The 24376-nt window shown below is 26.7% G+C and overlaps 4 protein-coding genes across 6 annotated transcripts; 2 read left to right on the forward strand and 2 right to left on the reverse strand.

Annotated features, from left to right (window-relative positions):
• The first annotated feature begins 765 nt into the window (after positions 1-765).
• On the forward strand, positions 766-2973 carry LOC112688166 (cyclin-dependent kinase 1). Its single transcript, XM_025561233.1, has 6 exons — positions 766-1013; positions 1075-1210; positions 1307-1465; positions 2394-2557; positions 2631-2772; positions 2832-2973. The coding sequence occupies exons 1-6, from the start codon at positions 820-822 to the stop codon at positions 2946-2948; spliced, it is 912 nt and encodes a 303-aa protein (XP_025417018.1). The 5' UTR covers positions 766-819; the 3' UTR covers positions 2949-2973.
• Positions 2974-4861: 1888 nt separating this feature from the next.
• On the reverse strand, positions 4862-9900 carry LOC112688172. 3 transcript variants are annotated; one of them, XM_025561240.1, is made up of 4 exons: positions 9686-9900; positions 7199-7322; positions 6898-7009; positions 4862-5588 (listed from the first exon to the last, which is right to left on the reverse strand). In XM_025561240.1, exons 2-4 carry the CDS (start codon positions 7312-7314, stop codon positions 4896-4898), a joined length of 921 nt encoding a protein of 306 aa, XP_025417025.1. In that variant the 5' UTR covers positions 7315-7322; positions 9686-9900; the 3' UTR covers positions 4862-4895. The 3 variants fall into 3 exon arrangements, with proteins under 3 accessions (XP_025417025.1, XP_025417026.1, XP_025417027.1); XM_025561241.1 differs by having other exon boundaries at positions 9646-9900; XM_025561242.1 differs by lacking the exon at positions 9686-9900 and adding an exon at positions 9386-9618.
• A 2588-nt stretch (positions 9901-12488) lies between these two features.
• LOC112688151 (60S ribosomal protein L27) lies at positions 12489-17403 on the forward strand. The gene is made up of 4 exons (XM_025561214.1): positions 12489-12599; positions 12943-13174; positions 15362-15501; positions 17301-17403. The coding sequence occupies exons 2-4, from the start codon at positions 12956-12958 to the stop codon at positions 17347-17349; spliced, it is 408 nt and encodes a 135-aa protein (XP_025416999.1). The 5' UTR covers positions 12489-12599; positions 12943-12955; the 3' UTR covers positions 17350-17403.
• A 3269-nt stretch (positions 17404-20672) lies between these two features.
• LOC112688200 lies at positions 20673-24222 on the reverse strand. The gene is made up of 12 exons (XM_025561275.1): positions 24078-24222; positions 23531-23737; positions 23360-23436; positions 23126-23270; positions 22785-22997; positions 22609-22671; positions 22367-22555; positions 22149-22286; positions 21847-22056; positions 21664-21740; positions 21427-21571; positions 20673-21310 (listed from the first exon to the last, which is right to left on the reverse strand). Exons 1-12 carry the CDS (start codon positions 24174-24176, stop codon positions 21164-21166), a joined length of 1710 nt encoding a protein of 569 aa, XP_025417060.1. The 5' UTR covers positions 24177-24222; the 3' UTR covers positions 20673-21163.
• Positions 24223-24376: the final 154 nt, after the last annotated feature.

Here is a 24376-nt window from a genome sequence, read left to right on the forward strand (position 1 = left end):
TAAATCTAATATAGATATATATTAGTATACTTACATACTATTATATAGTGTTTAGAATTTGATTTTTTTTTGAAGATTTAAGTTCTGGACAATTAACAACAAAAAATGTATTAATTGTTAACTTAGAATCATTTACAAGTTTTCGTTTTTCGCAGGATTTAAAATGAAGATCAGAATTGTGTATTCATTATTTATTATTTTTAAATTTTTTCCGCAAGGACTAACATCATATTTTGAAGACATACTTGTAACTCGTAAGTCGTGTGAAAATTGAAATAAACAAGTTTAAAAAAAATGCAAAGACAATAATGTAATTTATTTATATAAATCTATGTAAAATCGATTCTGATAAATTATTGAATTGAATTGAACTGTAAATAATAATAAATTAAAATAATTCAAAACTGTGCAAGAAGCTGTCAGAGTAAAGAACAACGACGAAATTCATACCTAGTGGTAGTAATAATAAATATTAAATAATAGTAATCGTAATTCGTAGGACATTACATTATTCATATTTCGTACTCAAGACAACCACAGATTAAATAACCCAACTAACCAAGTCAAGTGTTCAAAATTGAAAATAATTGCATCCATGTCTTATCGGTTGGGTTAAAAATACTTTAACATTCATATTTGATATTATGTGATACGGTCGCCACTAGATTAATTCACTTATTCACCACCAACAATACTATACCTAATTATTATTTATAAAATCTAATATTATGTAATCTGTAATAGTTTATATTTAATTTTTTATTTAATTATACGTAAAATTACTATTTTAATACTAGAGGTTGATTTTTAAGGGTCAAAATGGACGCTTACGATAAATTAGAAAAAATTGGAGAAGGAACATATGGTGTTGTGTATAAATGTATTGAACGATCATCTACAGAAATTGTTGCTGTAAAAAAGATTCGCATGGAAATAGAAGATGAAGGCATACCATCTACAGCTATCCGAGAAATTACTATTTTAAAGGAACTCAATCACCCAAATATTGTGAAGTAACTTTATAAAATATATCTTTTATTTACATGATAATATGTTTTATTATAAATTCAACAGTTTAAGAGAAATTCTTATGGATGATTCAAGATTATATCTTGTATTTGAGTTTGTTCCTATGGATTTAAAAAAGTTCATTGATACAAGGCCAAAAAAACATTTAGATGAAATTACTACAAAATCATTTACTTATCAGGTAAGTATTTATATTTTTATGATATTGTATTATATAAACAATATAAATAATTTTAAATGTATCCATTTATTTATTACTTTTTATTTTATAATATAGCTGTTAGTTGCTATATATTTTTGCCATGTAAGACGAATATTGCATAGAGATCTGAAGCCACAGAACATTTTAATTGACACTAAGCACAATATATTAAAAGTTGCTGATTTTGGCTTGGGTCGTACTTTTGGTTTACCAATAAGTGTTTTTACACATGAGGTATTTAAAATTATTTTATCAATACTTAAAAGTAAGAACCTTCTAAAATAATTATACTTGTTTTCCTTACTTTTTTTTTATTGATATTATTCCATATCTGTTAATTTTTTTTAATATTATTGATTTTATTACAATATTATGTATTCACTTAACAACTTTAAATTAATTAACATCAATTTAAAATATGAACTATAAAAAAGAAAATATTTTCTTTTATTATTGATAATATACAACCATAAGTCTAAAATGTTTTAATTTAATTTATAATTCACTTTTCTAATGATTTTTTTTTATTAAAATATTTTTTATGCTTCTTCTTCTTCTTCTTCTTCTTCTTCTTCTTCTTCTTTAGCTTTTACTTTTATTTTTTATGCTTAGTAATAAAAATATATTATCTTACCTTAATTATCATTAGTATATTAGTTACAACATAAATTTTATGGATCTCTCTGATAAATATATTATTAATTAATATATCATAATGCTTGTAAAAGCAATTCTAACCAGTGCTTAAGTTTTTTAAGTGCTTATAAAAAAAATTGAAAGTACTTCTAATTAAATATTAATAAAGTAAAACATCCATGTATCGAAGTATTTTTAAAAACTATGTCTTATTGTTGATTATATGTATATTTTTCTCCAAATAACAAATCTGATATTTTTATATTACAAATAAATTAATCAACAATAAATCTATATTTGTCACTGTCAATTATTAAACTTTATTCTAAAATTATACATGTATGTATATAATTTTATTAAAAAAATCTATAATTTTTTTTACAAATTGTTCTATATTATAAAATTTAGTTGCCCATTAGACTTTGTTATATAGAAGTTTCACTGTATTATTGTGATTGGCACATTTTACGTGGGGAATTGATACTAATTTATATGAATATTAGTATACATTAAATTATTATTTTAGGTTGTAACTTTATGGTATAGAGCTCCTGAAGTATTACTAAATACTCAACGTTATGGTTGCCCAATTGATGTTTGGTCTATAGGATGTATATTTGCTGAAATGGCACAAGGGAAGCCATTATTTCAGGGAGATTCAGAAATTGATCAATTGTTTCATATTTTCAGGTAATGTAAATTATTTTTAGTTTTAGTCACTTTATTCTTCTTTATAAAAATTGTATTGAACTTAATTGTATAGGATTTTAACTACTCCAAATGAAGACACATGGCCAGGAGTTTCAGAACTTAAAGATTATAAACCAACATTCCCAAAATGGAGTGAATCCATATTAAAGGATTCAATTAAAAACCTCAACTCTGATGGAATAGACTTGATACAGGTAATTTTAAACAAATAACCATTTTAATTAAAATTATTAATGTTTTATTTTAATTTTAGCAAATGTTGATTTATGATCCAAGTAAAAGAATCAATGCAAGAGATGCACTTCAGCATCATTATTTCAAGGATTTAAACAAAACCATTTTACCAGCTTTACCAAATATGAAATTTTAAATATTTACTCGATTAATTAATTAATAGTTACAATCTTTGTTTTTTTTTTTATAAATTGAAGTATTAAGTACAATTATATATTTCATATCACTACCATATTTTATATTATTTCATTTTTTCTTAATTTCGGATTGTATTTTATTTTTTTGTTATTATCATAAAATTATTATAGTAAACTATAAAACTAACTGAATAAATCTGACCAGACCAATTAGATATTTAATTTTTTTTTATTTCAATTAATGTTGACATTTTTTATTGTATGTTTAAGTGTTGTATTACGTATTAAATTAATATGTCTCAACAAAGACAACGAAAACATACTTTTTAACTTTAGACAAAACACTTAAAGTTTTAAATAAAATTGAAAAAGGATGACAAATTAGTGAATTTCCCTAACCAATAGGGTGTAGGCCAAATATATAATATAAGGAAAAATAACAAAACGATAAAATATTTATATCAAAAACAATGAACGTTTGAACGGTATGTGCATAACATTAATGACTAGTGAATTTTCCTAAGTTAAAGACACAAGGCATTCATAGATTTACAAGAATGAAACATAAACTTTTATCTTACCAAAATGGGTCTAAGGCCACATTGCGCAGTCCAAGTTGGTACCCCAGGGTATGGCTTCATAGTATATGTAGTCAACAGATGTAATATTATTCGATCCATAATATAATTTTTTCACGAATTCGGAACTAGAAATAGGTTTGTAAACATTTAGCACAATTTATTATTGTTTGCTATTATTGCCATTGAATATAAAAAATTATATTATAATCATATTTAAAATTATTATATATACGTTTCAAAATATTTTAAGCTATTAAGAATTAAAATAAAAATTTACTTTCTGCCCCAAGAAAAAATATTGTAATTATATTTAAATACCTACTAAATTGTTCAGCCAATAATATATTGTTATATTATAATTCATATACTTTTAAATTTTTTTTTTTTCTGTGGAATCGTTTGTGTGATGTTAAATTATTTATCATGTATATTGTATGCTATTTTAAATATTATATTTAATTGTTTCTAAACTAAGTAATTTTTTTTTAATTTTCTTTTCCTATAGTTATACCAAAAAGTTACATAAGATATATCACAATAAAATGTTATCTAGATTGTGGTCTTAACTCTTTAAAGTAATATGACGGATGTTTATACTGTATTCAGTATGGCTACACTAGAAGAACCTATTTATTAAAACTAACACATTACTAAAATCATAAGATGTATGATGACCAGACACTAGATAGGACCGCCCAATTAAAAAAAAAATCTGGTAACTCTCCCTAAGAATCACTGTGCCTGGAACATATCTAATACATAGTATATATATTTTTGCCAAACAAATAATTATAAATTTTTGTAATTGGCCAATAGTTATCACTACTAAATTAGCATCATTAACTGATTAAAATATTTATATTACCTATTTCGGTATACAAAACTATAAGGATTAAATATAAAAATCATAACTGTGCTTTATTGAGAAATAATACTTTTACATAATGTTATAATTGTTATAACAATATGTTACCATGTTGTTAAACTATTTAATCATTATATTCTTATAATAAAATTATAATAAAAAATTAATAAATTTGGATAACATAAATAAAATTAATAAAGAAAAAAAAATAACAATATTTAATACAACTTAACTTGATTTTGTGAGTTTTATTAATAATAGTTTTTTATCAACATAAAATTAAATAAACATCAAATGCACATTATATAGCAAACTAAATAAAATAATAAAAAAAACAAACAAATAAACTATAAAAAGTATATAACTGTAGCATTGAACTTATGGTTTTCATAAATCTTATATTTTGAAAAATTTAATTATTTTGTAAACATACTATGAAATAATCTTTGTTAAATAAATTGGAAATAATTATCAATAAATACAGTATATACATAGGATATTTAACGCAAAATATTAAAATTAGTTTGTGGTACCATACAAAACTTTAGACCGATGAAGTTAAACTCAAATTTCATTGATTCGCAATCATTGCAATAATTAATATTAATTGTATTTGAATCATAAGTTTTATGATCACATTGTTTTGGAAGAATTGTAGAGAAAAATGTTAATACAAACTCTTGAGATTCATTCAAATTCCTATCGTAGTTTATAACCAACTGCGGTACCTCAATTTTACCAACAGTATTACTATACTTAAAACATTCAAAGGATGATAGGGCAACAAAAGTTTTACGATGTATTAATAAATCAAAAAAAGTTAATCCAACTGGATTACCAGATTGAGTATTTATAATTAATAAATTGGTAAATCCTTGGTCCATAGCAGTTTTAACTATTTTAAGTTCAGATATAAGCTCGCGCTTTAATATGATTGAATTAGGAATAATATCATTAAAAATTAAAAGTAAATCATGTGCAGTCACTGATAATTTTACACTTGATAATGATGTGGTCAGTAGTGTTTTTGTGTTTTGCAAAGCATTTTCTATTTGATTATTCACTGCAAAAAATTCACGACCCGAAATTGATTCATCCTCATCAATTTCAATAAGACTTATATTGCCAAATAAAGTGAGGTCTTTAATAGTTTCATTCAATGATTCGTCCAAATTAATGACACTTGTATTGGCCTGAAAAGAAAAATAGATGTATATGAATATCACTTGATCAATTTGTACAATAATTTTCTTACATTTAATTAATAAAATGGTTTCAAGTTTTTTCCAAACTTAAAATACAATTACCATTTAATTTAGCTTATAATTCATAAATCTTATTTCATTTTTAAAACTAAACTTAAGTATAGTTCAAGACACATCTAATTTTATTAAAAAAAAAAGAAAAAATAATTACATCCAAGGCGGATATATTAAAGAAATTATATTTTGTATGTATTGTATTCAGATCAGTGGCGCAACCAGGAATTTTTAAAGAGAGGGGAGTCTAAAAATATAATTATTTTAAAGTAGCTAGCAAATTTAATTATTATTTTATAGTTTGATCGATGTAAATGTTATAATTAAAATGTAAAATTGAATGATAATTAAATGTATTATGTAAAAAATAAAGGTAAAAAGTATGTACAAGTTTATAAATCAATCGTTCAGAGTAGAAATTCCATCAGAACATATAAACTTAGGCTAAGTATACAAAATAGAGATTAATAATACTCTACCAAACTATACCTCAACCCTAGTAAAATACTCAGTTTTATTACAAATTCATTATTTTACACTTGTTTACCATTGAAATAAAATATTAATGAATAACAAATATACATATTTTAGTTTCTATGAAAGTAAAACAGTCTATTTTTCATGTAATTTACTTTCCACAGTAATTTTAAGAAAATGAAGTAATATTAAATAAGAAAATACTTTGTAGTGAAATAATTTTAGATATATAAAAATCATATTAATTTTATTTTTTTATTCTTTATAAAGACTTTTGATAATAATTTTAAATTAGTAAATATTTTTGTAATGGGAAGCTGCCTTATTATTATTTTTTTTTTCAAACGAAAATAAAATAATGTACCTAACTTATAACCTATGTATCCTATATAAGGGGGGGGCTAAAGCAGGCTAAGTATCCTAACTTTATTATTCTGTTTGTCCTTTGTGTAGTATAAAATATTATACAAATATATGTGAAATACTACAAATCTTTTTTTTATTTTCTGACAGCCAATGTTGTTAATTTTTAAATTTACTTTGCATAATTAAATAATTTTGTTGAGACCATGCCATTTCAAGATCCTAGTAACTTAATGCTGCATGATTGAAATATTATCAATAACATAATCTACAATAATATAAAACAAATTTATAAACAGTTTTTCTTAACTAGTTTAATAATAAAATTATAATTATTTATTGTAAGTCCTCTGTAATTGGTAAAAATTTAAGAGTATTAAAAAAAAAAAGTAAAATATTATACCTTAGTTTTTAATGCAGCTGCAGTATCTTTCCAATTAGTATCTATTTGGAAGTTTAGTTTGATCAATTGGCTTTCCTCAACGTGTAATGTACAAAAAGGACATTTATGTGATCTATAAAACAGGTTTGTACAAAATCTGATTAATGACATAATATAATAAAAAATATATATATAATAATAAATATTAAAAAATAGAATCTGAAGTAAATCTTGAACAATGCAATGGGAGCTATAATTTTAAATGATTCTTTTTATCAAAAATAAAAAATATGAAATTAACTGAATTTGAAACAATTAATACTTTTTTAAACATTGTAAAATACATTCAGAATGAAATAAATGGCCACAAAGTGTTGTCAATACGGATTCTGGATAAACACCATTAAACATAACACTACAAACACTACAGCAAAACATTTTTGGATCTGAAATAGAAAATACAACAGTTTAGCATGAATTTTAATCAAATAATGAATGGCATTCAAAAGCCATACAACTAAATATACAATAAAAATAAATAAAATATCTACATGGCTATGTAATTGAATTAAAAAAATAAATCATATTTTTGTATTAGTATATAGATTAAGCATAAATTATAAATATTTAATTATAAGGTTCTCATAAAGAAACTATGATAAACAGCGGTGAACGACGCATGACCATATTGTAGAGAATTTTATTTAAAAATGAAAGTAAGAATTGATTAAAAATTGTAAATTCGAAAACGAACACAGTAAAAAAAAAAAAAAACCACCTATGTCGTAAGGATTAAGTGTGTATTACAACATTATGTACATTAAATATGTTCATAATGTTACATTAGATCATAGATTCTTAACCTTTTCTTAGTCATGGACCCCTTTAAAGCGTAAAATAAAATCACGGACCCCCTGCAAAAAAAAAAAATATATGTATAGGTAAATAAATATAATTTTTATTATACGGCAACGGGTCAACAAAAGTGATAGGTTTCAGTGTTAAATTGAACTGCTCGTTAGATTGTATTGCCATGTTATATTATTTTACGATTACGATAGCTTTTTATGGCATATAAGATTATCGTAATCTAAGTTTTATATTTAAAAACTTTGTTGTCTTTCAAATGGCTTTCGAATGTTTTAACAATCATAATTATTTTAAAAATACTATCAAAACAAATTTATTTTGGCTTATTTCAAAAAAACTCACAGCCACCCCGTGGACCACCGAATAGTCATCTACGGACCCCCAAAGGGTCCATGGACCCCGGGTTAAGAACCTATGCATTAAATACATGCTTGGTAATATAATATAATACCAGGGGCGTGATTACAGGGGGGATATGGGGGATAGATCCCCCCCATGAGCTGTATTTATATATTTTCTTATACCTACAAATAGCTCAAATATAAACTTATAAATTATTACAAAACTAAAAAAAAAAAAAAAAAAAAACCCGGTTATAAATATTTATCCGTAAACGTCTATGTTTTCTCTAATATACCAAAATATCAAAATGTTCTTTGAACCAACATTGAAAATAGTAATGATGATCCTAAGATTAAAACTTTAAAAAGATTATGTGTTACACAATGAATGCAACATTATGATGCAGTAACAGATTTCAATGAATTATTTGCATTCGTAGTTGAATCATTAGAAAATATTTCTAATTGGAATGTTTCCACTGAATCTAAAGCTAATATACTATTAAAAGCTATTGATTCAGAAATTCTTATATCCTTACAAGTTATACAAGTAAATAGTAATTAATAAATATAGTTTATTTTATTTTATAATAAAATATTTTTCTAGTTGGTTTTTTATTTTGGATTACCATAGTGTAAATTTCTACAAAAAGAAAAAATAAGGGAAAAAATTGATGTAACAGAAGTAGTAAGCCTTGCTGAAGATATTATCATTGTATTAAAAAATATCAGATTAAACTGTGATACTGAATTTCACAAATTGTTTTTACTTGCTAAAGTATACTAAAATAAAGTATATTATTATATGAATTATATGAAAAGAATTATGTTTATATTTGACATTTGTAATAGGAGATGTCAGTAATTATAGATATAGACTTAAGTACTAAAAGAATATCTAAATGACAAGTAAATCGAGCAAACCCAAATCCCAATTTAAGTGTTGAATAAAATTAAACTTTTTTATACAACAAATAGAAGAAAGATTTTCAATCCATTCTGAAATTTTTGAAGGTACCTATGCTAAATTGGGCGATGCCCGTTTCCACCAAAAGAATATCTTTCCCTTTTCAACAAAATGAGATATTGATCACATTTTTATCAAAACAATTGTATACTACGCTTAAATTAAAAGCTATAGCACAGTAATAATTTTATTTAACATATACTATTAATTTAATAAATGAAAAGGCATCATATAATATATACAACATAGGTTAGAAAATGTTAAATTTTATTTAAAAAAATTGTCAGATATAAAAATGTGAAAAAAAATGATTTATTATGGTATGGGTTACCTTGGTTATGTAAATTGTAACTATATATAAAATTAGTTGATATTTGTTAACTGATCCAATAAAAAATTTAAAGTTGTTAAGTACTGGTGTTTTGTTTCCACGTTTACTTTCGATAACTTTAGATAAAGAAGGTGTAGGAGGCATTTCCCCCCACAAGTTTGTCATACAAATTTATTTTGATCCCCCCCATGAAACATTCTCAATTACGTCACTGTATAGTACGAATGTTAAAATGAAATGCAAACAATATTTATACTTACTCGTAAAGAATAATATGAAAATATGAAATATTTAACTTACTCGCATAGATTCTAACAACAATAGAAAATTATTAATCAACTGAGTAGCGACGACAATAATCGGATAAACGACGATCGCGCAATGGAGACAATTTTCAAACACACGGAATATAAAAATAGTAATTATCACTGAATCGAGTTAGGGTGATGCATCACGACCACACGTATTATTGGAATGGGCAAATACTAAGTACAGATTAGGTATCTTTATTATTCCAGTAACATTGATTGTGTCAGTGGCATATTTTTAAATTTTTTGTGAGGGGGATTTTACATTCTTCTCAACAAATAAATGATCCTATAATATTATGAGAATACGTGTTGATATGAACCCCTGGTTTTAATAAGTTGAGTATAATAGTATAATAGTGTTAGTTTATTATTATTTAATCTATGTATTATTATGTGATTGTATGTTATATTTCTTATAAGCCTGGAACGGGCAACTGGTGGCCCACGGGCATTGTGATTTTGTTATCTGGCCCTTGTTACATTTTCAAATTACTTCATAACATTTCAGCGTTTAACGGTATTTCATTTATCACTTTGATCGTAAAATGATACCTAATATTACATTTTTCTCTAGTATTTAACTGCAGCTAATTTATTATATTTCTATATAATACATATCCATATTGGCATAGCTAACACAGCTATAGGTATTGGGTATCTGTGGCGAATACAGAAAATATTTTTGGGAGGGGCTACTATGGACAGAGTTAAATTACAACTGCCATCTAAAAATTACAAACAAGACACAGTAGGTACTTACCTACATTTAATTTACAGAATGTCCCAAAACGATTTGACGTTGGACGCAAATTCTAAATAAGCATAAAGCACCATTAAAACATAACAAACGTTTAAAATAATTTTTAAGTTTTTTAAAACATTTCGGGGAGGGGGAGGGCTATAGCCCACTAAGCCCCCCACTTATATACGCCACAGGTAAGTATTATATTGGTTTAGTCGTAAAATTAAATTTTAAAAACTAAATGCTAATTTTCTGTTTTAATGGTTTATTTTTACTTTTTGCTTACTTTACTCTGGCCAACCGCATTTTAAAGTTCTATAAATTGACCCTCAAAGTTTACTATGAGTTGTTCATCCCTGTACTAAAACATCGTTGGTTTAAACAAATGTGCTGACAAGTCCCTTTGACGTGACGGTGCGCCAACGAGTCAGACTTCCGATACACAGAATATTAATATACTAAGCCTTGTGACTTTCAACATTTAAATAATCATTAGTTTTTCTTTGTAGCAAAATCATAGGCGCAACTAGGGGGGGGCTAAGGGGATTAGTCCCCCGGACCAAGATTTAGCTCCCCTTAAATATTCCATGTTGATTTTAGATAATATTTGTTAAATTGTATTATTTTGTCATTTGAAAAAAGGAATGACTAATCATTAATGGTTCCCAACCAGTGTGCCGTTGAAGCGCTCTTGAAGTGTGTCGCGATATATCTATAAATTGTTTTATAAGTATGTATTTACCAGCTTATTTTCGATATTTGATAACTGATCGAATAAATCATAGATACATATAATATTATTTATTTTAAGTATGCCCGTTTCAGTCATCTCGATCGATCGATTGCATTAATATATTTCACAATAAATAACCCTCTAATACAGTAAATTGTAAACAGTGTACATATATATATATTTATTTATATAAAATAAGGTTCTCATAATATATGAACTGGTGTGCCGCGAACATTTTTAGATGAAGTGTATCGCATTGTTAAAAAGGTTGAAAACCACTGGACTATGAATGTAAAAATTCAAAATGGTTTGAAGTAAAATTAGAGATAACGTGTTATCGGTCTCAAAAATATACTGACCGAGAAATATCTATTTTTAGATTGTGACTGTGAGTTTTATATTGTGATATTTCGTGTAATCATTATTGTATTGATAGATTACACAATTACACGAGCAATTTTATTCTATAAAAATCAAAATTATTTAACTTACATAAAATAAATTCAACCTTTTAAATAAAAATAAAATATTAAATAAAATGATTAAAATAAACTAATAATAATAAACTCATTGTAAATATAAAAATGAAATCAATTTAAATTAATTATTCTCATTTATTTTCAAAATATTCATAAATTGTTGGTAGTGTCGTGCTCCAGAGTTTTTTAATGTATTATGGAAGTTTTTAGTCGTGTTTTTAATAAAATCGTTGATAAGCAAGATTTCGAGATATTTAAAGAGCTATTTCTGTTGAACCAGGATGCATTTGTTTGTTATTATGTAGAGTATTTTATTTTGAAAAATTTGGATATTATTTAGATGGCTTTTTCCACATTTACCCTATATTGGGCATGTGTATGTGATTAGGGAAAGAAAAATTTGTTTGTATACCAGTAGTGAAGATTTTTCTTGTATGGTAGATTTGTTTGTTATTTATTAAGTAATACTACGTCTGTTCGTGTAATATTAAAATATTTTTAAATAGAGCGAAAATGCAATAAAATATAATTCGCGATGATCGGCCACGGCTGTCGAGTACTTATTGTTTATGCGATACATACAGCAAAAAACAGTGAAGTTAATAATAAGAAAAATTAATAAGACCATACGTTATGACGTTACGACATGTTATTTTTTAAACAAAACAATACTTTTTTCTTGCAACATTTAAAAGGAATGTATTGAACCTCTCTCATCCGGAAATGCTCGAAATCCATGGAAATTTTAAATTAAACGTTCCGTGAGAAGTTCATGGGTAAGAAAACTAAGCATATGACAGTCGACGGTTGTCGTTTGCTCCATGACGAAATCGCGACTGTCACGAGTCGGTAGAACTTCTACTATCATAACCTCAAAATTCATCTGAAAACAAATAGTTCTTTTTTGGCGTTCGTAGCCTGCCTCGTGTAACTATCGCGTAGTTTTGTGGTAAGTAATTTAAAATAATTAATTTCATCAGTGAGTTTATTTTTTACTTAAGCATTTTTCCATATTGTTTATGCTTAAGTCAACGCATCGTGAATAAAAATCTTATATAACCAGATATTTGTTGACGTGATATACCCGATGTTCACGTTCCAAACGTGTGACTAAATGTCTCGATCGTTTCCTTTGAACTCAATTACATTTTATTGAATTCAATATAATATATTTTGACGTCCTTTTCTATATTTAATAGCGAATTAACTTAACCGATTATACCGTTGACTTAGGTTCAAAACATACAATTGTGTTTGTTTTCCGTTTAAATTTTTTGTCCTTGTAATTTCAGCACAAACGGCACGATGGGTAAAATAATGAAATCTGGCAAAATCGTGCTGGTGTTATCTGGGAGATACGCCGGCCGAAAAGCAGTCATAATGAAAACCTATGATGAAGGTACAGCGGAAAGACAGTATGGTCACGCACTGGTGGCCGGTATAGATCGCTATCCTCGGAAAGTCACCAAACGTATGTCACAGGAGAAACTGAAAAAACGATCTAAAATTAAACCATTTCTGAAAGTAAGACATTATTTTTAACTTAAACTATGTTAAGCACATGTACTTAACATATTTTGTTCAACTCTTTAAAGCATCTTGTCTATGGTTTTTGGGCTTGAATATAAATGCTTATCTCGCTAAATTCAGTATTTATTCTCATTTCCGAGTAATTTTTGTTTTCAAAGTTTGATATATCTTATTATTTTATTAAATTATTTATATCTACAGTAAATCACAATCTCCTTTAAAACAATGCCCAACATAAGTTATTACAAACTAACCCATTTATTTTAAAATAAATTTCAAATTCTAAATTAACATTAACAATTAACAATAATTTGTTTTTATCAATAGGCAACTTTATTTTTAATAAAATTATAATGTATTAACCATTTATTTAATATTTACATGTATTTTGGTCCTATTAATAAATTATATTATTTAACTATACTATTTTCTAAATAATTTAATTATATTAATCTCAAATTGGTTAAGAATACATAATTTTTAATCATCTATCCTAGGTGTAATGATTCATGGATATGTGACAATAGAGGTTAATCCTACATACATGTGATAAGTGTCTATAGAACTATAAATGCAATAATAATATTTCTTTTGGTATAATTGCAGTTTAGCTACCGAGAGATTCTTGCAAATTTTTTTTTGAAACCTATTGTAAATCAACGTTTCAAAAATGATGATGCCAAAAAAAAAAAATAGGCGCCGGCGATTGGTTTTTATGTTATCCCTTTCACGATGAACACACACATTTGTGTAGGTTAGCGTGTGTCTAATTAAAAACGAATATAAAATCATACAATTTTAAAAAAACCAACCACACATTTGTGTAGGTTCGTTAATACCAATTACTAAAATCAATTAATCAGGCAGGACTAAAGATAATATAGATTTATATACACAATTGTGTGTGCTAGTTGTAAAATATATTAAAACAAAAATTAAGGCTCGTCGTGAAAGGGTTATATCGGTTTGAAATTCGAGAATCCTCGAATTTTGGGAACTATTTCAGTGTACCTACCAATAGATCATATCAGATTGTCGCCTCTTATTAATATAATAATATAAATACTTTAATTTATTTAGTTTTTACCCTGTGGGCTGTGACCTACATGAGGTGGTTTTGCATAACAAGACGAGGAATATTTTCTATTTACGGAGTGCCGATACACATGTACACATGTAGTCACTGCAGAAGGATATTTCAAACCATTATAACTCAAAAACTAAACGTCGGCACCGTTTTTTTTTTTTTTTTTTGGCACTATAATTTTTTAAAACGTTGATTTACATAGATTTCGAAAAAAAAATTTGCACAAATCCCTCGGTAGCTAAACTGCAATTGTTCCTTTCTTTCTGATATTAATATTGAAAACCCATTTTAAATGGGACAAAAACATCTCTTATAAATTCTTAGTAGAAGATCCTTTTTTAAAAGATTTTATATCCTAGTAGTATCATTTTCATTTTTTAAGTAACTTATTTCAATCATTTTTGTAGTTCTTCAAAAAACTTTCAATCTTTTTTTAATGTTAAAAAAATTAATTTCTACAATACAAATAATGTTATTTTCTATAAAACAAACTAAAAAAGTTTCTTCTTTGAATTTTATACTGAATGGTGTCTCACATCTCAACGTAATTGTCTTATAAAAAAAAAAATTATTTGTGAGAATTTTGTTTTAGTTTTTATCTTATTTTATATTATTTTTAGTATCTTTAATGGTAGTAATAGACATACCTGTTAGTGTTTTTTTATGTGCATGTGTGTATATTTATTTATTGATTTTGTGAAATTATAATAATTACTTTAAAATTAAATGCTTGTGTTTACAGTAGATAGCTTTTATACTTCCTAAGTACTACTTGTACTACTATTGTTCTACTTATGTAATTATAAAAAATTACTCTATTAGTGATTTACGTGATTTTTTTATTCTGTGTGATTAAATTCTTAATGATGATATTAATGAGACAAGCATATGTCTGACATATTTATATATGTTGATAACAAAATATCTGATAAAAATTACTAAGTTTGTTTTCATTGGAAAATTGAATTAAAACTAAATTATTGATTAACCGTTATGTAACTAACTGCTAATTGAATACATTTTTTTTTAAATTGTACTCTTGTTAAGTTACTATTTCTTAATTATTCTAAATTTGCATTTATTAAACTTTTCAGGTGCTCAACTATAACCACCTTATGCCAACTAGATACTCCGTTCAAGATGTAACAGTAGATAAGGTTTCACCTAAAGATTTAAAAGATCCAATGATTAAAAAGAAATACCGTTTCCAGACTAGGGTTAAATTTGAAGAAAAGTAAGTTACTCATTAATAATTCTTTAATGAATGTATAAATCTGTGTCATTCAAATTCTACCTAAAAAAGTTAATGTTTAAGAGTCTACAAAAATAAAATCTTTTATTGTATTTTTGGATTTATATTGTTTTAAATTGTGAGTTAAACTTAATTAATAAAAATAAATTTTAAATTAAACTGTGTTGATAAATTGTACTTCTGTAAATTCATGAAATAACAATATTTTATCTAACAATTGTCTCTTAAAATTTTGTGGCGAGTCCTAATATTATGTGCAAGATTAATTCCTCAATTTTTGATTTTGGGCAGTGGACATTCAAACTACATTATTTTCAACTAGTATTTTATTTCTTGAATAATATATTTTGATATTACGCTTATAGTTAAATTGATTAATTATTTTGTAAATTTACACTTATTAATTATTGCAATTTGTAAACTTAATATTTCAAGAATAAATTAAATACTTATAGGAAATATAAGAACATAAGTATTTTTTCTATGCTTGATCTGTTTTTATATATTTATTATTTTTGTATATTAATATTTTTCAATTCTCGATATTGTTTCATTTATATCAGGGTTGGTAATATACGTGCATAAAACATTTTTTACGTTATAAGTATAATATCCCATGTGTAATATAAATATTTAAATAAAACGTATAATACGGTTTGTTTTGTGAAATTCACTTTGAAAAATTGAAAATTTATTTTACTATTTTATATTATCCATTTAACTTTTGTCTGTACACTGGGTCTGTTATGGCACAACCAATATTTTGATTATGCATTTTTTTTTTTTTTTTGCAATTTCGTCACTTACAATGTTATAAAAATGTAATTATGAATGAATTGTATGACAAATTACAGGATCTTAAAAAGCAACCCTCAATTAGTAAATGTTAATTTTTTCAGAAACTTTTCCTAAGTGTTTTTAGTACTAAAAAATATGTTTGTCGATTTATGACCCAGTGTACAGATGACCAAACGTCCCAAAAAATAAGTGTACAGGTGAAGGGTTAAAAGTATTACAAATATCACAAGTACAATGAATTTACTATAAATATGTCTGCAATAAAATAATGATTATTATTAACAATGGATTAATAGCACCACAATTGTTTATTTATAATTTATATTTCTTTGTATTATTGTGTTTGAATTATAAATGCCTTTTTGTTAATATGGAATTTTTTTTTTATACAGTATAAAACGTATATAAGTACTTGTTTTATACTATACCATATTATACGTTTCAACCCTGATTTATATTAATATTGTATTTTGATATAAAAAAAAAAAAAAACGATATTAATATCATAAACTGTTAAATAAAAGTAAGAACTGGTAGCTGCTTAGAGCTGCAAAGTTTTTAGTGTTTCATTAAAATACATAATTTGTAACAAAAAAAAAAAAATTATATAGTATTTACTTAATTGTCCAAACAATGAGGTTTATAAAAATTATCTAAAAATTAAAATTGATTTAATGTTTGGGCTATTATATTTAATAATTGATGCAGCAAATTTTTAGTGATTACAGCTATAAAAAAATTAAAAAATATAATTTATAAAACTAAAAACAATATTATTCTAAATTTATTAACAGATTTTTTTTTTTTTTTTTTTTTGAATTTTTACATTAAAAAATAAAAATTGTAACTACTTGATATCGATATTGTTGAAATTGGTCAGATATCAAAATACAATATTCACATGTATCGCTAGTATATATATATATTGTATTTAATGTGGTTGTAATGGTCAAATTTTCTAATTACATTATTTTTTCTTTCAGGTTCAAGTCAGGGAAAAATAAATGGTTTTTCCAAAAGCTAAGGTTCTAGTTGAAATTATGTAAGATTTATCTTTTTATTGGATAATAAAAAAAAAAAACCTCAGATTGTGTATTTTATTTATAATTCAACATCAACAAATCAATTTAATAAAAAAAAAACCAAAGATTTACTTTTTTAATAGTTAATACTAATATGAATATCTTATGCTATACATTAGTGTTCCCCAAAGTGTATTCCATGGGACAATGTCAAGGGTTTCACAAGGTGAATATTGAGTGTAGTAATTATAACAAAAATTATCATGAACTATCTTTAATAGTTAATTGATTTATCCAGTTATAAAACATATTGAAGATGTTGTATTATATAATCACTTTATGTCAAAAACAAAAATATTATAAATATCAGTAAATCTGCATTATTACATACATTTAAGTGTGTTAACAAACCTTGAAGCTAAACCTTCAATATTATTGTTTCATAAATGTATGTAATAATGTATATAATATGTAATATAATTCAATTATTTAGTTCCATGTGTATTTTACAGCACGATTGACCTGTATTTAAAAGCTCATTATTTTTTTACTTAGTGAGCAGTGTATAGTTAAAATGGTTTATTTTTAAATTATTTTTATATGCTTTCATTAGGTTATTTATTTTCTTATAAAATGTGTATTCATATTCATTTAATACTTTTATTAAGCAATTATGAAATTTTGATGAAGTGTGCTTGGAAATTGTCGTGTGCCACGTACTTAGATAAATACTATGATCACCCTACATTACGGAACATTTGACTAATTAAATTATTAATTAATTTTATGAATTAAAGTATACACATTATCACACAAACGTTACACACCTACATAGAATTAAACAAGGAGACAAATTAATAATTATTAGGATAACACAAAATATCACATTATTCAATAAGGAATAATTGTATTGATTGTGACACACCCGTGAGATAAATTAAATAAATTCTATTTAATTGTTTCACATAATCATTTTATGTGAAATTGAAATAAAATAGTTAATCAAAACAATAGTGACCATATCCTGGATCTTTGTGTCAATAATTATAGGCCGGTCGAAAGATAATTAAAACAGGAAATTATCATATTTTATTATCATTTTTCATATACACACGCAACTTGGATATATCAGATATAAAAGGGACCCGAAAACAAGGGCAAATCGGACGAGTTTTAGCTATGCTGCACTGAGCACCTTCACGTCAGTGTATGTCATGGTCCGGATTTAGAAATATTTCAAACTATTTTTATAAGTTATAATTGTTAGGACTTAGAATAATTTCTATAGTTTAAATTATTACAAAGAGTCTAAATTATTTCTCTACTACACCTACATCCAAGCGTTAACTAAGACGTTAGTACTGAAATCACGGATCAAACGGTTGGCACGTAACAAAATAAACTAGTAAAATATTCATAAATAACAGCATTGATTATAGATAGATATCAATAATCAATGCTTCTATCAATGGTACTACGTATTGCAACTAGGAAAGACGAGTGACTCGCGACGAGCCCGCACGTACACCAAGTGCCAACATAAATTATAAAAATGCTGATTAATGGTTACTGATTATACACTTATTCAAACACGTTTGACAAAAATTTTTAAAATCAATGTACCTATAAATAGCTAGGTACACTCTTATTCATCTTTATGCGTAGTAATATTTATTGTTATGCCTAATCGGTATTTTAAAAGCGACGTATTACACTTTATATATACCCTTACTCAATAACTGTGCTAGAGTTTGCGAGGCCCTGGGCAAAATAAATGTTGAGTCTTATAATTTCTATTAATAAAATATTTTAAGTTCAGTTAAATCAGAACCCTTCCCTCACGCCGTCTGCCCTTACTTAATTATAATTAAATAGTATTAATATAATACCGTATGTTGAAAACATTCAAATATTATTATTAACTAATTTTACCAAAAATATTATAATAACTCTATTACTATTATTATTATTACCATACATAAAATATATTATAATATTATTAATAATTAAATACGGAAAAAATATTATAATAATTTTATTATAATATACTTAAAATAATATTTGTATTACTGCATAAAAAAAATATTATTGAATTACTGAAACGATATTATATTAATAAGATAATTATGTTATTACAATAACATTTTTTATATAATATTATCTATGTACTATAATAATAATATTATATTATTATCATCACACAATTGCTATCTGGGATGTGTTCATACGATCAACGTTTATGCGGTTGGAGACGTTTTATTCGGCATATTCGGCCAACTTGATCTGAATATTTCCCATAACATTTGGTTGGTTTTCGATCGCCAAAAGTCTTCCTCGGTATCATATGAAATCGAATCATGTTGTTGTTCAAATGATTTGTTCTACCAGTAGGTGATAAACTCAGAACGGTATACTGAAAAAATATTTATAATGTAATTCGTTCATAAGCTGTAAAATATTGTCATTATGTGTTTTTTACTCAAAAATATTTAACTATATTAATATCAAATTTTGATCCCATTGGATAAGACGGCGCAATTGTCTGTGCAACGTAGCTGCATAATATACTCGGTTCATATTTCGGATCTTCAATTGCAATAACTGTTGTTCTACAGATGGAACTTTCAATAATTCTTCGTTTTATTTTTCAAAGTCGTTGATTGTATGTTTGTGTGGTGAACAAAAGTAAATTATTTAAACATCTTTAAGTAATTATTAACAATCAATGGTTATATATTTATTATAAAAAAATGTAATACTAATGTGATCATAACGAATAAGTATGTGAAGCACTTATATTTTATTTAAAAATTAATGGTAAATTTGCAGTTACGGTTTTTTTTTTAATTTTTAAGGCCAAAATTCAATCATGAACTCCTACAGAAACGATTTTTTTTTATTACTCTTTATTTCATAGCCAAATGAAAAATATTTTGAGTCTTCGAAGAGTGATCAAAACTTATTTTTAATTAGAGTAGAGTAAGGTATTTTCATTCATAGACAATTTCATGATATTATTTGTTGAACGTATAATGTAATTCTCTATTACACAATTGACTGGAAAACTACATTGATTCGTAAAATGGCTGAGTTTTTAAGGATAAATGTAATTTTCAAGTCGATCGTGTAACAGTGAATTACATTATATATTCAACAAATAATATCACGACATTTCCTATGCCACGAAAATACCTCACTTCACTTTAAAAATATGGTTTATAATTTTTTTTTTTTTTCTATTCAAGTAATCTGAATATTGTATAAAATATTTGATTAAATAAATAATATAAACGATATAATTTAAGGTTTTTCGAACTACCTTGGTCACTCCTCAAAAATTTAAAACATTCCACGAATGACTAAAGAGTAACAATTCCACAATTATTCATGGATAAAAACGTGCTTTTACATATGGTTTCTACGCTGTTCTATATGAAAAGTAAAAATATGAATAATAGTGACTAATGATAAAGTTTGTTTTTCACTGAAACCATTGGCGTCTGAGGATGAACAATCGATGAGAACCCTCGATTTCATTGGTCCATGTTAATTAATTTCACTACAAGACTCATTTATTGTCGCGTATGGCGACAAGTTCTTTAAGGATCACACTACTACGTTTAGAATACATCACTTCCACATCATTCGAAACACTGTACTCGTCAGTTTTCTGAATGTTTTTTTCAGATCGTACTCCTGCCAGTAATCATACAAACACTTACGTTAGCATTTATTATAAGCTGTGTACAACAAACCAGCTGATTAACGTAATTACTTGTTCTAATTTTTTTTTTCACCTGCTTTTAGTGGACAACAAGTCCTTATTATCTGTATACATTATCACGGTTCTCGAGTAACATAAAATCGTTATTAGTCAGCCGTAGCGTGTCCAGGACCACGGACTGCATCCTCGAGGACAATTTCTGCTTGTCCGAAATCGAGTACTCGCTAAGCTTCTCAATCACGCCACTCTATAATTTATGATATTTTAAACGCGCGTGTCGTGCGATAGATGTTTTGTATTCAAAATAATATTTATCGCTGAAATATCCGAAATAAAGTAAATTGAAGTGACAGTAGATCTTACGATGTCGAATGCGTTCCCGGCGTGCTTCAGTATAACGCACACGCATTCGATTGACGTACATTTCGAGCTCTGTACGAGTTGTGCCGCGCACATTTCCAGTATAGGAGGCACCAAAATGTTCACTTTCAATAGTTCGCATATGAATCTGAAAGTTAGGGGATAAACATTTTTTACACCTATTATTATTGCATCTCTTCCGATCATAACACGTTGTCAAACTATCGTTTGCGAGTATACCTGCAGATTGCGATCGAACGGCTCCTGTGATCCGATTCTTTTTGGTCAAATTTCGATTGAAGTAGTCTCCGCGTTTCCTGTAACGTTACAACCATATCGCATTAATATCATATACGTACATCAAGGACGAACATTTTATTTTTTGTCAAATCGTCGGTCGGCGCAGCTGAGAGTCGTTCATACCTTATCTTTACAAGATTCGATTTCGATGCGGTCTTTGGCTACCGTTCGTTTCCTGTTGAACGTTATCGCCTCGAATGCTTTTTGACAAGTTCCAATCAAATGCTTTTTGAACGAAGTACTGCATTTCTGGTCCACTGAACGTACTACCGTGTCTTTCATTAGCGAACAAACATGTGCGTATTGATGGATCAATTCCGGTTCGTCCAAAGCCTAAAGAATTTAAAAATAACAAATTATCCACAGAATTAAAGCATGTGTATCAAATTTGTATCATTTGATTCGATTCTTTTTTATATAGGTACCTTCTGAAATAAAAATCCGACCAAGTTTTTCAGACAACCGTCTGTTTTCATTGGTAGTGAAATCATATGTCTTGTCATCGGCACAATATTTTCCGGAGTTATGTTGTCAATAATCGATCGATATTTTTTTTGTATTTCCTGCATGAACAACAGAATACGTTATGTCGCACGCTAAGTTTTGCTCCAAAAAATATCGAGTTTCGTCGAATAAAACATACTTCGATTTCAACATCTTCAGCGTTCGACGAATGGCATTTATTTATGCTTTCGGTCCCTAGGTCTACACATGGCAATACCAGTGATTCGTTACTCTTTTTAACATGACTTGAACCATTGGATAACGATGCCTCTTTAAGACCACTTGATTCTGCGGTATTTTCTAATTCATTATCTTGAATCACAACAACCTAAAGAAAAACAACATGTGAATGTAAATAAATATTTAACAACATTCAATTACCTTTCGAATTTCCTTTGGCAGTTTAATTTTCGTCTGCTCATTCGGTTTTCGTGGTATGTTTTTCTAATAAAAACAATGCGAGAATGTTAACACGTATTTTACAACAAAATTATTTCGATTGTGTTATGGGTACGCATAACTTTTGTTAAATGAAAAAAAAAATAAAATTATTTTACTGTCGATAATACATCTAGTGCCGGTGGTAAGAGTTTTTTCGGATTCGACGATGTCTCTGAGTTGCAGACCTGCTGTTTGGGACGGGCATTTCTTGGTACCCAATCGTTGTCCTTGAGTTCTATCGTGTCCTGTATCATGAATCGTATTCTTGTCGGAATCTTACTCTTGTACTTCGCAGACATGTACTCGTTAAGCTTATTAAAAGTGGCTTTCTGTAACCGTAATTCAACCAATAAACATTAAAACAAATTTTTTATATAAATCTATGACGTTTCAACGTCGAACATTTGTGTTAGTAAAGTATCATACACTTCATGATCAGAACTCGATATTGTCTTACGTGTCTTAATGTGTTTCCCGTATGTTTCAGTATGCTACACGCACATTCGAGCGTTTCTTCACTTGGCGACTTTAGTAAATATTTTAAACTCGTCTCCAGAGTGCGGCTCGTTAATATGCTCACCTTATAGAGTTCGCACATATATCTGAAAACCCAAAAATATATCGTTTACAGCCGAGATTATTAATTTCACTAGTTAATCAATTAATTAATTTTTGTTCGTTATGTTCGTGCCTGCAATTCCCTATGGATCTTTTCCTGTAGACCGCTTCTTCCTGGTCATACTTGGACTTGAGCTGATCCTTAGCACCCTGTAAAATTGTATTCTTATTGTACAATTGGTAAGAGAGATGGTGGTGTCATGGTAAATTGAAGCTTTATCAGAGGTTGGAACGAGATGTTTACTTGATCTTGACATTCGTCAATTGCTCGAAGATCCTTTGCCAAAGTTTCTTCGTGAACTCGCATTTCGTTCAACCGGTCTTCACAGCACTTTGTCAATAATTTTCTGAACGAATTTTTCGACTTCGCGCCGTTCTGCTGTGCTTCTTTCGTGTTCAATGCCGTACATATGTAAGCGTATTGCGGAGTGAAATTCGGTTCGTTTATGGCCTGAAAATTTTTGTAACACGCTTAAAAATATACACCACAAATATGCAGTTTATAGATGTATGAAATGTAAATGAGATTTATAAATTAAGTCGAGCTATCACTTCATTCGATTGTTTATTATTTGATTTCTTTTATTTGAAAATTGAGGATTCAACAGCAAATATTATTAGCTATTAGATGTTACATATTTGATGAATTAGGTATTAGATTTAAAATTACAATATTACATATGAAATAATATAAAGGTGAAGTTAGATGTAAATTAAGATTTACTAAAATAATATTTGTGATATTTAATAATGTGACAATTTTCCGAGTTTGTTTTTCGCTAAGTACTTACACTATGTTGGATGGCATGTTCAGGTCGATTCGTAATTGAGGTAAATTGTGTACACTCCTCCACTATGTGTTCGACAATGATTAGTGGTATATGTTGCATATTGGTTTGAGGATTTTTTCTAATTAAATATGAGTGAGAAAAAAGTGTTCATTCTAATATTTTACAAATTTAAAATAGTATAAAATAGTATGGTTTCGGGTTTATTCGAAAACATTTTTATGCAATATCATATGGCATACATTATATAATGTATGTATATGATTTTTTTAAATTTTAAACAGAAAACTTATCGCTACCCA

The sequence above is a fragment of the Sipha flava genome, unplaced genomic scaffold (assembly GCF_003268045.1).
Source record: "Sipha flava isolate LNK unplaced genomic scaffold, YSA_version1 37_pilon_pilon, whole genome shotgun sequence".
Classification (NCBI taxonomy): Eukaryota; Metazoa; Arthropoda; class Insecta; order Hemiptera; family Aphididae; genus Sipha; species Sipha flava.

What these genes read in the sequence shown, in the direction of transcription:
- LOC112688151 (XM_025561214.1), top strand. Translation starts at nt 12,956, where the DNA reads ATGGGTAAAATAATGAAATCTGGCAAAATCGTGCTGGTGTTATCTGGG. An exon ending in AAATTAAACCATTTCTGAAA is followed by an intron (nt 13,175 to 15,361) that starts GTAAGACATTAT and finishes TAAACTTTTCAG; the next exon opens with GTGCTCAACTATAACCACCT. An exon ending in AGGGTTAAATTTGAAGAAAA is followed by an intron (nt 15,502 to 17,300) that starts GTAAGTTACTCA and finishes TTTTTCTTTCAG; the next exon opens with GTTCAAGTCAGGGAAAAATA.
- LOC112688172 (XM_025561240.1), bottom strand. Translation starts at nt 7,314, where the DNA reads ATGTTTTGCTGTAGTGTTTGTAGTGTTATGTTTAATGGTGTTTATCCA. An exon ending in ATTTTACAATGTTTAAAAAA is followed by an intron (nt 7,010 to 7,198) that starts GTATTAATTGTT and finishes CCTGTTTTATAG; the next exon opens with ATCACATAAATGTCCTTTTT. An exon ending in CAGCTGCATTAAAAACTAAG is followed by an intron (nt 5,589 to 6,897) that starts GTATAATATTTT and finishes TTTTCTTTTCAG; the next exon opens with GCCAATACAAGTGTCATTAA.
- LOC112688166 (XM_025561233.1), top strand. Translation starts at nt 820, where the DNA reads ATGGACGCTTACGATAAATTAGAAAAAATTGGAGAAGGAACATATGGT. An exon ending in AATCACCCAAATATTGTGAA is followed by an intron (nt 1,014 to 1,074) that starts GTAACTTTATAA and finishes TAAATTCAACAG; the next exon opens with TTTAAGAGAAATTCTTATGG. An exon ending in TAAGTGTTTTTACACATGAG is followed by an intron (nt 1,466 to 2,393) that starts GTATTTAAAATT and finishes TTATTATTTTAG; the next exon opens with GTTGTAACTTTATGGTATAG.
- LOC112688200 (XM_025561275.1), bottom strand. Translation starts at nt 24,176, where the DNA reads ATGCAACATATACCACTAATCATTGTCGAACACATAGTGGAGGAGTGT. An exon ending in CACTAGATGTATTATCGACA is followed by an intron (nt 22,672 to 22,784) that starts GTAAAATAATTT and finishes TGTTTTTATTAG; the next exon opens with AAAAACATACCACGAAAACC. An exon ending in CCGGGAACGCATTCGACATC is followed by an intron (nt 21,311 to 21,426) that starts GTAAGATCTACT and finishes CATAAATTATAG; the next exon opens with AGTGGCGTGATTGAGAAGCT.